The sequence below is a fragment of the Lathamus discolor genome, chromosome 7, assembly GCF_037157495.1.
Source record: "Lathamus discolor isolate bLatDis1 chromosome 7, bLatDis1.hap1, whole genome shotgun sequence".
Lineage (NCBI taxonomy): Eukaryota > Metazoa > Chordata > Aves > Psittaciformes > Psittacidae > Lathamus > Lathamus discolor.
In genome coordinates, this window is record NC_088890.1 from 10,249,728 (window position 1) to 10,265,802 (window position 16,075).

At 40.1% G+C, this 16,075-nt stretch overlaps 1 protein-coding gene across 8 annotated transcripts in view; it reads right to left on the bottom strand.

Moving 5' to 3' along the window:
- The window catches only part of GRM7 (glutamate metabotropic receptor 7), a 298,668-nt gene that overhangs the window by 191,369 nt on the left and 91,224 nt on the right, over window positions 1-16,075 (bottom strand). For all 8 annotated transcript variants that reach the window (XM_065687271.1, XM_065687277.1, XM_065687275.1 and 5 more), the window contains one exon: window positions 6,858-7,074. In XM_065687271.1, coding sequence (XP_065543343.1) covers window positions 6,858-7,074 — 217 coding nt within the window. The remainder of the gene's footprint in view (window positions 1-6,857; window positions 7,075-16,075) is intronic.

Consider the following 16,075-nt stretch of genomic DNA (forward strand, 5'->3'; position numbering starts at 1 on the left):
TGCAGGCCAGCAATTCACTGGGAAAACTCCATAAGACTTGGACCACACTCTATATCCTCAAACCCCGTAAAAGCACTAGGGTGTGAGAGCCTCTCAAGAGCCGAGATACATGACAAACACCACTTTGACAATACCTGGGGTTTTCTACAGCTGGCTTTTGGACTGTGTTTCAAAAATATACTTATAGATCTATTTTGTCATCCTGTAAGCTCAGCTGTTTGTTCTAACTGAAATGCTTCAGTTAGAACAAACTGAAGTGGCTTCTGCCCCCTGGGTTAGAGCAGAGACAGATGCAATGAACACAGTTTGCAAAAAGCAGTTCCTTCAGTAAAACAAACAGTTATTGAGGTGGACAGCACAACACCTTAGCCCAACTTCCAAAACAGTGACTCATTCAAATAATATTTGAACAGTGATTCTGTTAAAAGTTGGGTTCTGTGAGCTGCCACAAAGAATAGAAATCACAGATCATAACTTCTGGGTGTCACTGGATGATGTGTGGTATCACCTGTTGCCAGTATGTTATACAAAGCTTCACTAATAAATCACAAATATTTGTTAACTAATAACGCAGTCAATGCCATCTTTGCCCACCACAGTGCATCACGGTGGCTTCACTAACTTTTTTCACCTTCCCTTTTCATTTTTGGGATTCTTTTCACCTTGGGTTATGTTGTAAAGTGACTTCTGTAATGAGCACTCCAAACCCATTCAAGTAGGGCTTTAGTGGATCAAGCAAAAAGAGATGCTTTATTAACATCAGAATGTAAGACAAAAAGAAAATAAATCAGGATTTTCTACTCGGCAACAGGAATCAGTATTTCATTTGAGACTACAGACAAATTAGTCTCCTCTCCCTTCTTAAAACACAGACAGTTGTACAATTCCCACGTAGCAATGATTTAACTCTCTCATGTTATCTAGCACTAATTTGTGCTAACGGAATTCCCAACAGACAGCATAAAATGAAGTTCTTTTACAAAAATGCAGATTCAGGATTACAGCAGGCAGTTGAACAGACCTACGGGAACCTACAGAAGTGTTGTGTGAATCACTGAGGGATGACAGCTCTTGGCTTTTAACAGTGTCAGCTTCCACAGAAGATACATACTAAATTAGAGCACCATATTACGATATGCCACACTGAAGAATTCATAGGAAGTATCATGAGATGATCCAGATCACCAAGAACCCAAACTAAAAGATTCAGATCTTTAGAAACACATCAGTGTAGGAAACAGATTTCAAACCTTTAGGAAAAGCTGACATATTTTCATATTTAGGTTGATAAAGAAGTTGAAAACAGTCTTTGCTACAGATAACAAACCCACTGAGAATAATTTCTGTAGGAGGTACTTCGTTGTATGAAACCAATTTGTAAAGAAACCAATGATTTAGGAGATTATATCATTTTATGAACAGATTTTAACCACAACCAGAAAACTGGTTCATCTGATTATACTAGGGTGATACTTGCTAGATATAGGTCCAGTGTGTCTCTCAGATATGTCAGTGTGTGTACACGTATGGTTTTTACTAACAGATATAAAGCTGGGAAAACCAGGATAAAGAAGAAATTTGAAATTATATGAAGTGAGAGTACAGATATATTATTCAGTATCACTACTGTGAAAAAAAAATCTACTTATGAGGATAAGGAGAAGGATTCACAACTTCAAGGGCCTCATCTTTGCCCTGACAATGAATGGGTTTTGATGTTTCTTCCATTTCTGAGCAAATTCAGCTCCCGCAGCGTGTGCATCTAGGCTGTCCCTGCTGCATGCAGATGTTAACAACCTTACGTAACAGATGTCTGCGCAGCTCTCGTGGATCACGGAGACAGAGAAGTAAAGAAAAATATCTTTAAAATCCTTCAGAAGAAAAAAAAAGAGAAAAGACGATAAAGAGACTGTCGCCAAGTGTTGTGCTTCCTATGCTGAAGTGGATTAAAGTTTACTCTGCTTTTTGTTCTGTCAAGGTGATGATAGTCCTTTAACAAATACAACACTGCAACTAAAAGTCTTCAGAAGAAACTTCAGTATATATAATCGTATCAGCATGGTGGTGCGCAAGCTTTAATCTCATTTTACCATATCTTTAGTACACAGGGAAAGAAGGCATGCTTTTCCAGCATTTTTCTTCCCCAGTCCTTTCCAATGCTAGAGAACTTCGTCATCAAAACTAATACTCGGTTTGTAGATTGAGATACTCTGTTACTGACATGATGCTTTGTAGAATAGCAGGTCTAGTTCAAGCAGAACTGTGCTCAAAATCAGCGCTCTTGAGCGGAAATACTTATTTCTGAGATTAAGTTGGACAAGAGAGCTATAGAAAAGCAGAAGAAAGAGGTAAAGACAGCGGGCATATAGGATTGCAGATCCGGAATCCTTTTCTTTACACCATTTGTGCTGCAGCCTGTGGAGTGAGCATCAAAGTCTCCACAAGCAAAGCAGCTAGTGTACTCATCTGTGAAAATGGGCAATTCTTGGAGAGAAAAAGATTAATAAATGCATATTAGATCTTTCATTTATCTGTTAGGAGGCATTCAAGTGGTCTTTTGCTAATGACTTCAATATATATATTTCTTACAGACAGCAATTAACCTTCTGGTATAGATTAATCTTAAAAAAAAATATCAAAGATGAATTAATCTTTGAAATTCAAGTATTCAGTAGTTTCATTAATAATCTGAAATTGTCCCTTAGATTTTCCATAATTAGACTATTCCCCTAATTTATTAATCCCAAAGACTGCAGAGCATGTTTCAAACCTTCATCTCCTGCCACAATGACATATTCAAACTTGCTTGAAGTACTCATAATAAAAGTCACTTTGTGGAGAATTATTAACTCAAAGGATCAAGCAAAGTCCTTATATGCTAAAGCATATTTGAAAACCGAGCTGGGATAGCACTTCCTGATGCAACCAAGATCTTACAAATTGTGACGGGGAGTAGAAACAAGTTTGGATAAAACACTGAATTTAGGATAATTAACTTGCTACAGATTCAAGGCCAAAGATTATAACACTTACTGGTACCTATAGACTAAACCTTCCTTTCTACCAAAACACATGGATTATGAGATACAAGGCAATTGTGTCTGACAGCTCATTATGACTGTTTATTGCTGGGGTGTCTCAAACTTTGACTAATTACCTCTGCTCAGGGGCTGTTCCGGCTCCTGGCAGATGTACTTGGTCCTAACAGCCACATTATCACAGGGGAGATGAGCTCTGCTCTGACACCTCTCCCAGCTCTACTGTTCCACTCACTCAAAGATGGGGGCAGGATTCATACCACTTCAGTGACCCCCACAGCCAGCAAAGATCTCAAAGAGCAAACCAGGCAGCACTGCATCGTCTTGTCACAATCCAGGCAGCATGGGGAAGCCAGGACTAAAAAGAGCTTGGAGCTGTATATGCACCTCTTGCATTCCCTCATTTGCATCAGGCTACAGAGCTCATCCTGCTGCTACTTTGGTTATGTATTTACTTGCATGCTGGGCTCCCATATTTGAGAGCAGGAAAGAAGCAAGTCTGCTTGCACACAGATGTGGTGTTTCTGCAAAGCCTCGCTGCAGCCTTGCTGGGTTTTGATGTCTGCTTTGACCTGAGGCAATCCACCCAGCATTCAAACCCTGAGCAAGACCAAAGCCTACACACAAATTAAGCAGACAATGCTGTAAGCATAGCACAGCTCCTCCTGATGAACATTACTAACAGCTAACTGGGAAATGAGGTAAACCATGCCTTACACTTAAACCCCTCTCCTGTCCTCCATCCTCCCCACATCACTGCAGAGTATACCAAACATGCCCTCTGAGCTGGGAAGAAGAGATAATCCACTGTCTCACTGATTTCCAGGAGAACTGGGTATTTTGACTACAGAAATAAACTTCCTCCCACCAGTGCTGGATTTTTGTTGCTTCTGGCATGAGTTTTCCAATTAGTGAGAGCGTTGATTGGCACCCCAAGCACCACATTAATCTACTCACATGGCAGCAAAAGGATCACCACCCCATCCCTTCTCCAATCCCTGCAGTGTTATAACAGCATGGCACGCATCGTCCTGCTTGACTGTGTACCTTTTGCAAAGATACTGCGTAATTACACACCTCAGTCAGGCCACATATACTTGAACCCATTCGCGCTCAAAGTGCAACTGATCTTGGTAATATTTCTCTACCTTATGAAGCCTCCTCTCCCTTCTGTTCCTCATTAGAGCAGACTGTTCACTTCATGCGTTCAGACACATGGCTCTGTACTATTCAAATGGGTTTACATAGACAGATCAAGTGGCTACTAACTATACCACAGCCGTGAGTCAGTGAAATTATTGCTGCTTATTGCTTCATCAGGAGGCTCTTTCCAAGCCTTGATACTGCAGCAATCACTTGACAGCCTGCTTAATTATTATTTTTTTTTTGCATAAAATATCTCCAAGGAGACACAGCCACACCAGGCAGCAGGAAAGCAACCCCAAACCACTGCACCCTCAACACCATCTCCTCCAGAGCACAGGCAAATCCCATTGCAACAAGACTCCCCAGAACAGCACCTGAGAGATGGTCACAACCACCCCTGAAACTGAGGGACACAGTGCCGTTTCCTCATAGGGGATCAAGGTCAGGGGATCAACCTGTATCTTCAGACAGCATGGCTCCATTAATCATCTAGACAAGAGGATGTTCTTACACTTCCCTGGCTTTAAAAACACAGGGAACTTGTTAACAGGTATTAAATTCCTTCAGAACTTCACCTAAGCATCATCTGTGTAACATAAAAACACCAGTGCAGGCCTAAGGAGAAAAAGCTGCTGCACCAAGGGCTAGATTATTCCGGTTTCCAGACAAGGCAGGCTGCGTACAAGAAAGAAAGTTTATGCACTATCCCTGTTATTGTCTTAATCTTGCAGGTGTGACCTATATCACCTGCACACAAAGCTAGCTTAAGCAGGATATTCTTTTGGTTTTATGCTTTATATTTTATGAAGGACAATGAATTACATGTTGACTACACGAACAGCTCCTGTCATTAATTTAATTCTACAGAAGATCTATAAAATGGTTCAGTATTATTCAGCTAGAGTTCGTCCTTGACTTAGAGAGAACATTTCTGATATGATTTTGCAACAGTGGATATTTGCAAATAAAGTCAATTTTAAATTATAATAAACACTGGTATTTGTCACTTTCTGTGGTATTAAACCAAGAACCATTTTCTTTAATACCACATAAATATGCATTCAAACGAACAGACAAATTTAGGCAAATCTAGGTTCTTTCTGAGATATCAATATAACGAAATAATTCCGGATTCACCTCTCTAAACCCCTTTCTTTCGAAAAGTGTGGTCATCTTTTCTGCTCAGCCCTTGGATAACGCTGCCAAAAGCAATCCATCAGCTACACCTTGGCAATTTGGGAGCGCACTGATGCACCACCTCGCTGATAGCACAGGGTATTTGCAAAGCAGAGTGCATGCTGTGGAATCAGCTTTGCAGCAACCAAGGAGATGGAAACCTCTGACGGCTGCTTCAGAGCGACACCTGGCCCGTCCTAGTCCCTTACTTTCATGCACTCACTGATCTGGCTGGTGATTTACAATTTCAGTAAGGGAATTGCGGATTCCATTGTGCTGTTTGTACTTAACACCAGGGCAGTTACTGGTGGGAGACCTGCAAGTTCATTTTAGGAATACAATAGAAATTTTTGCACAATGATGATGGGTTCCCAATCACGATATATCATCGAAGGCTTCTGGAGTTGGACCTTGCATGTATCACCAGTAACGAAGGACATCATCTGCTTGTTTTTCCTCACCAGAAGAGGAACCAACTTTAAACAATCCAGTTTCCAAACATTTATGTTTCTGGACAGCAAATCAGCTTCCCAAGGATTTATACCTCTATTCCCTGAAGTGCCATCTGATGTCCTCCTACACTCTGGCATCTCTGGAGAAACTTAGAACTACTTATCTTGAAGAAAAAGTTATGGGGATAAGGGGATGAGCACACTGACTAGGCAGTCACACCTTCAGGACAGGTCTCTATGTTTTGCACTGGAACAGGAAAGCAAGCTGTAGAACTGGAAATTCCTGTCAACAAAATTATGAAGGCTCAACTCAATACCATAAGCCTGACCCAGGGCAAGACACAGCATTTCCTTGTCCTCTTGGAACATCTCTAACTGGCAAGTGACATTATCCGGCACAGTCTGGTTTCCCTGGGACACCATCAAATGAAACCACTAACAAGAAAAACGTGATGCATCAGACCAAACGCAGACATTTGTCTGTGCCTCATATGGTACGTGCCTCATAGCACACCACTGAGTTTGTTGCCTCCATATCCCAGGCCAGTAATCTTTGAGCCTTCAAGTGAAAGATTATGAATTTTCTCAACTGAATTGGTCAAGAAAAACGCTAAAGAAAAGCAATACAAACCAGGCAGCAATCTGAAAGGTGAACAGCAACAGTATGACACAAGTCAGTATCAGGCAACAAGTAGTCTTCACAGAATTTCTAGCTGTGGAGAGATAAAAGCTCAGCATTTTGCAATCTGTCTTCTACCCATGTAAACATAATATAATGCCATTCAGTGTAATAGTTGGAGCTTGATAAGACTCAAGGTTTTCTATTTTCTCCAGAAATGATTGAAAACTACTAAGGTTTCAAACTCTCTGAAACTCCAAAGCAATTTTGGAATGAAAGTATCTAGCAGCCAGTAAAGAGGATTGCAAAGAACTGGAGCAACTTTAGAGTCAAATATATGTTCTAGAAAAATAGTATAACATTTAGTACAGAATAACATTCATTACTTCTATAGCATTTTCTGGAGGGAGGACGGGTGTTGCCTACCTGCCTCTCTGGAAATTTGCATGAAGGACTCGACTCCTTTTTCTCCATAATTCCCTTCAGATGCCAAAGTGGACACATAATTCCATCCCAAAGCTTTCACAATGTCCACCATTGCTTGTGCTTGGAAGGAATCTGGAGGAACCACACGTGAGAAGAAATCATAGCGCCTGTCATCACTCAACTCTGGTGCAGTTGAGGCATAACTGATTTGTGGGATCTGTAGAAAAAAATAATTTCTGATAAATATACATATCCATATACTTCTTGCATTTCTTGCAGCAGTTCGCTAAAGCAGTTAGCTTCAGCTACGCCTGAGTTCGTCTTCACTGTCACCATCTACATTTCTCCACCATGTTCCTTCATAGTGTACAAGAAAAAGAAACAATCTTTCCATTGCCCAAAAGTTACACAAAAAAAAAAAAAATTAAATAAAAAAAAAAATCATTGATCAATTGGAAACAACTGTATACATGCACATCCACAGTTTCTTCCTTTCAGGCAACCTTAATCGAATACAGCACACGCAAACCATTTTTCTCTCTGCATCCTTTTTATTGGTGGTCTGGTTTTCAGAATATCAGGTTATTTGGGATCCTGAATGTAACCCAGCTTAAATCTATGTCTGCATTTCAGCTGAAAGCCAGAAGGATCCTGCATCCATTTCTGGAGCAAGGAGAAGCTCTTCAACATTAAATGCAGCTCCAGATTAAAAAGAAAAAAAAAGTAAAATGCTTATTTCTTACTCTTTCTGACGAAGAATAGTCATGAAGATTAGTGAGCATGGACATCTCTGTTCCACAAAGACAACCTGGTCATGTTTCAGCTCTGTCATATAACTCTGCCTGCCCATGACAAACAAGCCATTGCTCATCCTTCTCACAGAAGAGGATGAAAGAGCCTGACGCTTACATTTTATAACCAGAGAGACCAGATTATTGTTCAGGGCTATTTTCTCCTTGATAACAAAGGTCCCTAAGCAGTTACCAAGCTGACAGTATGTTAATCCCTAAACCCATTATGCAATTGTTTGAATAACAGTCTGGGACTGCTCCTTACATTAAGGAACCTGTTATAATTCTCACTTGAGATGCCAAGGAGGAAAAAACCCAAGATTTGCAATATAAACAAACATGATCATATATAATGATTTGAGACTTCTGGGCCACAGAAAGGTCAGTATTTCATGCCTCAGTACAAGCATCTTCTGCATTCTCATATTCAGTCTCTGCACAGTGTTCCTACAGGTATTTACTGCTCTCCTACCTTCTCAGAAGAATAAATATATTTCCCCAGGCTCAATGCTACAAAGGGTTCAGCACCTTCAGTTCCCACAGAGTTCAGCAGCAGATGACAGCAAATGCAACACTGATGCCGAATACACACTCTAGCTGTACATCTGTATGCACAACTACTACACGAGAGTAAAAGCAGACCCGGAAAGCTAAATTGCTGCTGAAAACCCAGCAGGTAAGTGAACTTGTCTAAACCACCCAAAATTATTAAATACCCCAACATTTGTTGAGACACGTTCCTGTTTCTAAAGGTACTGTTTTATTATAAACCACACCAAACAGGACTTAAGACCTGCTTAGCTTCATTCTGCATCAGCCTAGAGAGAGTCATGTCTTGTAGCCTTGCTCAAAACCCTTCCCTCGAGTGATCCCTGTGCAGGGAGCTTGCTGAATCAGGTCCCTGGTATAGTGCCACTCCTACTTGCTATGAATTATTAAACCCAAACACTAAAACTTCAAGTGGGTGCTCGGGCTGTCACCATGGATGTTGGAGAACTGAATCCCTGTCACTTGGCATGGTCTTTCCTTAGGATGTGTCGTGTCACTCCTTTGCAGGCCACTGGTTTTACAACCATAAAGGTGGCTAATCAAGCTGAAAGCTGAGACACTCTAGGTTTTTAATGCAAGACAGCAGTTGTCTAAAAAGCCTTGCCAGACTTATTTTAGATCTGTGGCTTGCAGACAGCATGTTGCCAGCAAGACCTCCCAGTGCTTGAGTCACAGAAAATTAAAACAGTTAAAATTGAGGCTGCAGGGAAGAACACAGCGTGGTGTTGACCACTGGTACATGATTTACTTGCTCAGTATTTCGCCTAGAGGCCAGCAAAGCTTGGGGACCACTCTCAAAGACAAACAGATCGATTACATTAATTTATCAGGGTTCCTTGTTTTTAATCTACCTTAGGGATAACTTGCAGCTAACACCAACTACTGCAGTTGCAGTCAGAAAATGCTGAGCACCCTGGCTATCAAAAATGAGCTTAATTCTTAATTTGTCCTTGCCTACAATTGTTGATGTAATAAATAATTGATGACATTTTAGGATCACACTCTTCTCATTTGTACAAAGCAGTTAGCGCAGCTTGCTCAGCTGCTTATCACCTTAATTCATCTATTCATTGGATGGTATTATATTAAGTGGAACAGTTCACCAGGCTGACTTGCTGGGTGCTGTTTACCTAGTCTTAATTAGACAAGCATCCAGTAAATGACGTCCAGTCCCACACACAGAACCATACGGAGATAACCAAGTGCTGGGGGTTTTAAAATTATAAATAAAAGAAAGGATAAAATATGATTTATCTTTTTATCTGTGGCAACCATGTTTGTATTCCAACTTGCCAACAACTGTTTTTTCAACTCAAAACCAAAAGGAACATATTCAGACCTTTTACAAAAAGCAAGGCTTCTACAGAATGTGCTCTACTGCTTATATTACTTAGGGGATCTTTGGGGGTTTTTTAGTCTTTTTTCTCTGTCAATAGAACATTAACCACTTCTGGCTGTTTTGATCACTTGCAGTATAAAAAGCATAAATTTATTTTTTCTTTACCGATATTCATAAAGTTATATATATATAAGGAGTAGAATTAGCATAATATTTTGTGTGAATATGGGGAGAAAAGTCCTTAACTAGGTACAATATAGACTGCAGCTATTAGACTTCAACTTTGTCCAGTATGCTGTGTTCAACTTTGTCCATCATGCTGCAGACACCTACAAAAGACATTTTCCCTTCCCACATGTTTTCCTGTGCACGGAGGCAGCATCCCAGATGTCCAAACAGAACATCTACTTGCATCAGCTAAAACCTAATAATTCAGCATTTTTCTTCTCTTCCATTTTTTAACACTCACATCCGATTGGATGTGGACAAACCTCCCACAGACTCAGCCGGAAACCTTTCTCCCGCACTTCACACCATATGCTCTTCCACATCACTGTTTTGTATTTACTAAGAGTGACTTTAGTTTGAAAAACACATCATCATGTTAATTCCAGGCAAATCTCAATGGTCAGGCGTCCTCTCCTCCCCGAGATCCCTTCATAGAGCTTACGAACATCAGACCGTAGCCAGAAGACAGCACACACCACTGCTGCTCACCAGGTAAGCTCACAGCCATGCACCTTCAGCTCCTATGAACATTGAAACAGACTTCAAAATAACAATAGATTGATCCTGTTCAAGACCCAACCCCAAGCTGGCCAAACATCACCATTCTCTGATCTCAAAGACAATGCAGATGGGCTCACCATGCAAGAAGCGTGAGAGGGGACCAAGAGAGAACAAGAAGGACTGTCATTTGATTCTCTCTGATGATGGAATTTATTACCTTGGTCCACCTCTCTCAAACATGAGCTAGTGCTTCTAGAGGCCAGTCAGGCCACCCCATCAGGGTAGCAGGCTGGAGCCTTCCCAGCCTCACACCAAGCAAACCAACCTCCTATCCCAGGTCCAGGAGGGCAGTGGCTGGATGCACGCAAACTGGATTTCAGATTCAAAGGCACAAAAAAGCCTTAGTAAAGCTATTCACATAAAGCCAGAGTTAAATAGATGCACATTTAATAACCAACTCTTCTCCAACCTGATTAATGTGTAAAACCTTTAGCACTGCTGCTAGGTGCTGAATGATCAGCCCTAGAACGAGCAGTCTCCTGTTCACATACAGACACAAGATGAATGAGAGAAAGGCAGAACAAGCCACAGTACAACACCAAGGAAGCCTGAGCAGTAGAAAATCTTAAATGTAGTCCTACTGCTACCTAGTGAATCCCCTAAATGCCCTCTCAAGATTTGCCAATAACTGCCAGCTTTGGTTTTGAAAGCTGTTGTCATGGCTCAGGCTTGTGAACAGAAAAGCCCTCTGTAGTACTGACTATCCTGCACCATGTTCAAACCACACAAAAACCTGGAAGTTTATCCACTTCACCCAACTTACACACTAAATAGCGCCTAAATAAAAAGGTTTGCATTCCCCTTTCCCAATAGCTTTTCCCATTTTTACAAGTTTTTTAAACATATGGCTCCTCTCAAGCCATACTTAATTATCCTTTTTGTCCTGCAAGGGTCCAGTTTGAGACATCCCATCCTGCTGCCATGGGAAGAAATGGGACATCAACAAACTCAGCAAGCATTACAGTGACTTAATGTCAGGATCACAGCACAGAGGATTTTAAATGAGGTTGTTGTTCGGTTTTAGGGGGTTTGCTTGTTTGTTTTTAATTAACCAGATATATATTTTTCATCTCTCAACTGGTTTATTTTTAATTCCATTTTGGTAAAATCTGTTATTTGTCATCACAAGCTCTCTCTTCCATCACATTTTTCCTATTTTCTGTTCTGAAACATGTCTGAAACATCAAGAAGCTCTAGGGAATTACAGTCTGCTTTCCAAATGGCTCTAACACCTTGCAGAAGAGTTGTGTTCCATAAAGCACAGGAATAAAAATCCCCCTGGCCTTTACACAGCAAGACTGTGAGTGAGAAAAGCCTGTGGCCCTCCTCCCTGACCTGCACAGCAGTCAGAGCCTTCACCACCATAACAAGACACAGTTGTAGCTGGAGCTTCCAGAAGGGCACTCAGGTGTTGGCAGATGAGTAAGCAGATCACTGGTATGGGAGGCAGATCCTCCTGAAGACAGTCCTTGTGTTTACAGGACTACGGCAAACATCACACTCAGGAGTTTTACATATCATCTGCCTGGCTGATGATCTTATTACAGTAAGAGTGAATGATTAATGCTGGGAACATTGCGTTATTCAGTGATTAATTGATGTTAATTTATTTTTACAATTGAACATTATTCTTCATTTACTTCATTTTCTTCTGTCAATGGAAAGGTCTCTCTGGATCACGTTGCCTCACTTGGAAAGCAGGGCTTGTTTGTGAGCAGCTGCACCAAAAGCCATGGCAGAAAACACATCAACGATCGTCTCCTAAGTCACTATTTGCAGCATCAAATATCTTCCAGCATCAGAAGTTGGAACTGCTCATTTCAGAGTAAAAAGCAACTAAAATACAAACTTGTTCCACTTCTTCATTTCAAACTTTTTGTTGTATTATTGTCTCATCCTGTATCCTCCTTGTTTCACTCTCCAATAGATCCTTTCTTTTCAAGCAAAACAGAAAGTGATGAGCTCCTTGCTAATAGACAAGTGTCTCAACTGGAAACATGCAAGAGACCCAGTGCCAGAAGACAAACTCTCTGAAGCTGCAATAACTGCCAGAAGCATTGGGCTTCCTGCCCACACCCTCATCACCTCTGCCTCACTCTGCCTGCAAATTCACTTGCACAGCCAAGAACCCCACAGATCAGCACAACCATAAAAATAATTACTGCTACTATGCTACTTCAAATGTGATTGAGTTCGGCTGCATCTCTTCAGTAACTTATTAAAAGATTAATAAAATGGTGCACCTGAACCCAACTCACCAAATGACAGTAGTTTTCTAACTTCAGAAAAGGCAATTTCCCTAAGGACCATGTGCAATTAAGATAATGCATGAGTATACCTATTGAGATATTAATGAGCTCCCACTAGGGTAATATTCAGTTCACAGTTTGCTGCATTTTTAACTTCCATTTCCTATTAAGTTTTATTGATATGATTTCCTGACAATAGAAACCCCACACACACACACTTTGATAAAGCCTCTTTAACTCATTTACCAATGCAATGTCAGTCTACATAAACTGCAGAATCCTGCCAATATCCTAACTTTACAAAACTAAGATGTCTGAAGACTTTTCACTTGGCTGCAAAGCTCTTTGGTGTGAACTGATGGATGACTAAAAATCCCAAATCTGTTTAGGTCTTGGATTTTATTCATGTAGAAACTTATCATGTCAGGTCTTAAGCATCAGCTAGTACAACTACTCTTTGTTCACCATTTACATCTCAAATTGCATAACAAACATTTATTATTAAGTTTTCATTGCCTTGAATTAAAATTATTTGAAGTTCCTAACTGGCTGTTTTCTATGGGCAAACCTCCTCTTCGCTTGCTTCATTTTCACTTTGTTCCAAACAGGAAGAAAATTTTACCTGATAGACAAAATAAGATCAGATTATGACTAAAAGCTTGCGAAGACAATAGGAATGAACCTTCCCGCTGATTTCCGCTAGGCTGGAGGGAGAATTAGAGTTCATTCTGTTTCATCAAGGAGATGACATCTGTGGGAGGTGCAATGGCCTCAGGTCTCGCCTGCCCAGCAGCAGCCAGTGGCCTCAGGGCACACCAACCACCTACTAGACACGGGGGCATATATAACAAACATAATCTCTGCCTTTTGTTCTCCCACTTGCCAGCCCTTCCAAAACTAAACATTGCTAAATCCCTAGCTTTGGGTTGATTTTCTCAATGTCAATCTAGCAGCACGTGCCCTATTTCTGTCCCAAAAGGTGCATATGAAAACAAATATTACTGCCACTCTTGCTCTAGAGCTCTAAAAAGACTAGGAAATAACATCCCCAACAGTTCTAGGTAACGATGAGAACAAATCCTTCTCAAGTGCTTTGATAATCCCTCCTTATTGTGTTTTATGATGAAATTTTAGGAGTACATTTCAAGCTGGTTTTTATACTCAATAATCAAATGTTGCCAGTAAGAAAATGAGGCAAAACAATTAACAAAAAAGTGTTCATATAAATCAATTTTAAGAGCAATAGAAAATATTCCTGTACAGCTCTGTTACAGTTTTATAAGGTATTTATATACAGCAGACCTGTTGCTACATGCAAAAGTTACATGACGAGAGTAAATTCCTTTGAGCAGTAAACAAAAGCAGCACATCTAAAGAAAGGCATTTGTATAACAGAAAATTTTCAAAACAATTAATCTATTTACAGTTCACCTCTGTTTTCTCACTGTTTACCAATTACTAAAGCCACCAGCGTTCAAACATGGTCCTGTTTGCTCACTTCAGCACCTCTCTCATGTTATCCCCCAGTGAATCCCTAATGATGTATTAGGGATCAACACAGTCACCTACAAAGGAATTGGATGGATATTTCATAAGGTACAGGAATACAAATATAAACAACATCAAATACAAATGAGAGGCTGAGCATGGAGAAGAAGAAAGCATTTAATAGAACAGAAATACCTTCAAGAGCAGCAAAAAGAAGCACTAAGAAAATAAACCAAATAAATATTCATGTACACAAATTTTGCCAGTATCCAAATTGGCCCATGCCACCAAACCATACCACACTGTGCTGTGTGAGCTCCATCTCATGCCACCTGCCAGTATCATGACTTCAACTTGACCACAATGACTATTACCACGTCACTTAAAGGGAGTAAATCCTGCTTTAAGGAGAGACTGTCAAAGTGCTCAGCATCTGCAGTCAAGGGCCTATGTCAGGACATAGCTTTGTGTAAGTTCCTTTTTTTTTTTCTTTCAAGTAGGATAACAAAATTCCATACTCAGGAAGAGCTATAGATGTTCTTGGCAAATCGTCAGTGAAAAACTGGATGAGGTCACTGCTTTGTGGACCTCTCAGTATCAGTTATTTCAAGAGTGACAGTGATAGGAGAGTAGTGTCAGGAAGGGTAATGGATGGACAAAGCACAGGAAACTACAGGGAGAAGTCATCTGTAATTTCATTTCACTGAATTGTCTTGCTGTGCAGCATAGACTCAGGTTCAACACATAATGAATACACATTAGAAGCTCCATGCAGATTATTGGATAGAAATTTCAGAAGGAAGGCTAGTCCTGTTAAAATACTTACAGTAACTGAACAGTGCAGTAATAGACCCTAACAGAGCTGTCCTGATAGCGATGCACCGCTGCTCTGACATCCTGACAATACAGAACAACATAGTGTACTCTTGTCCTTCCAGAGTGATGGTTTTGGTTAACAAGACCTTTTAAAATTTACAACTCCTTGATTACCAATATTAGAATGGGTGCAACCCATTACTGAAACAAACACCTCTAATGCTAGTTTGGTTTTTTCAAATAAAGGCATTAAATTAGAAGGCCAGTTTTTTTTTAATTCATTTCAAACCTGAAAAGAGCATATGAAAAAGCCCATTTCCAGGTGCACCTTTGTCACCAGCGTAACTGTCACAGCACTAAAGCCGAAAGACATCCTGAATAATATTGGCAAGCTGGGAGTATTTTCTGTACCTGCAAGGTCTCTCACTTCCTCTTCTAGGAGAAGAAAGTACTCCTGAAGAAAATAATTGTAGCAATTAAGGGAACAATAATTACAGCAATTAGTACTGTCCACATGGCTCATGGGAGCACTTCATCAATTCAGAAAGTAGGAAGGAAAACATTATAAGCTCATAGTAAAATGAGATGTGTCCATAAATATGAAACATCCCTATATTTCATCTTGATGACCTGCGCCTAGAACTAGGCCTATGTGTGACAACAACATTTACGGCATAGCTTGGATTTAAAAATATATATATTAATATTAATATTAATATTAATATTAATAGCTGCAGAATAGGAGGTGATCTCTGAGCTTTTAAAGGCTAAAAGATCCTTGGATAGATGACTTGAATCCAAGATCCACAATTTTAATGAAATCTAGTCATAGCATGAAAATAAACATCTCATCTCCTTGTGAGATGACAGTAAGTAACACTGTCCTGATAAATAAGGACATAGTACCTGCCTCAAGTTTACATATAGTATATATATGTATATAGGAATAAGGATTGACCATTTATAGTTTCATAATTAATACTTTTATTTGCCTAATCTGTGCATTAAGGTGTTCAGGCACACAAAGACAGATACCCAGGTTTCACTAAATGTATTCCAAGTGGCTTAGATCTACAAGTGCTTGTACTGAGTCAATTTATAATGAACATACAGGCTCACTTGTCTTCCTACACAGGCACAAATGAAGTTTTATAAAAATCTCTTCCATGACACTGCCTCCCTCTCAGAGCAAGGTTC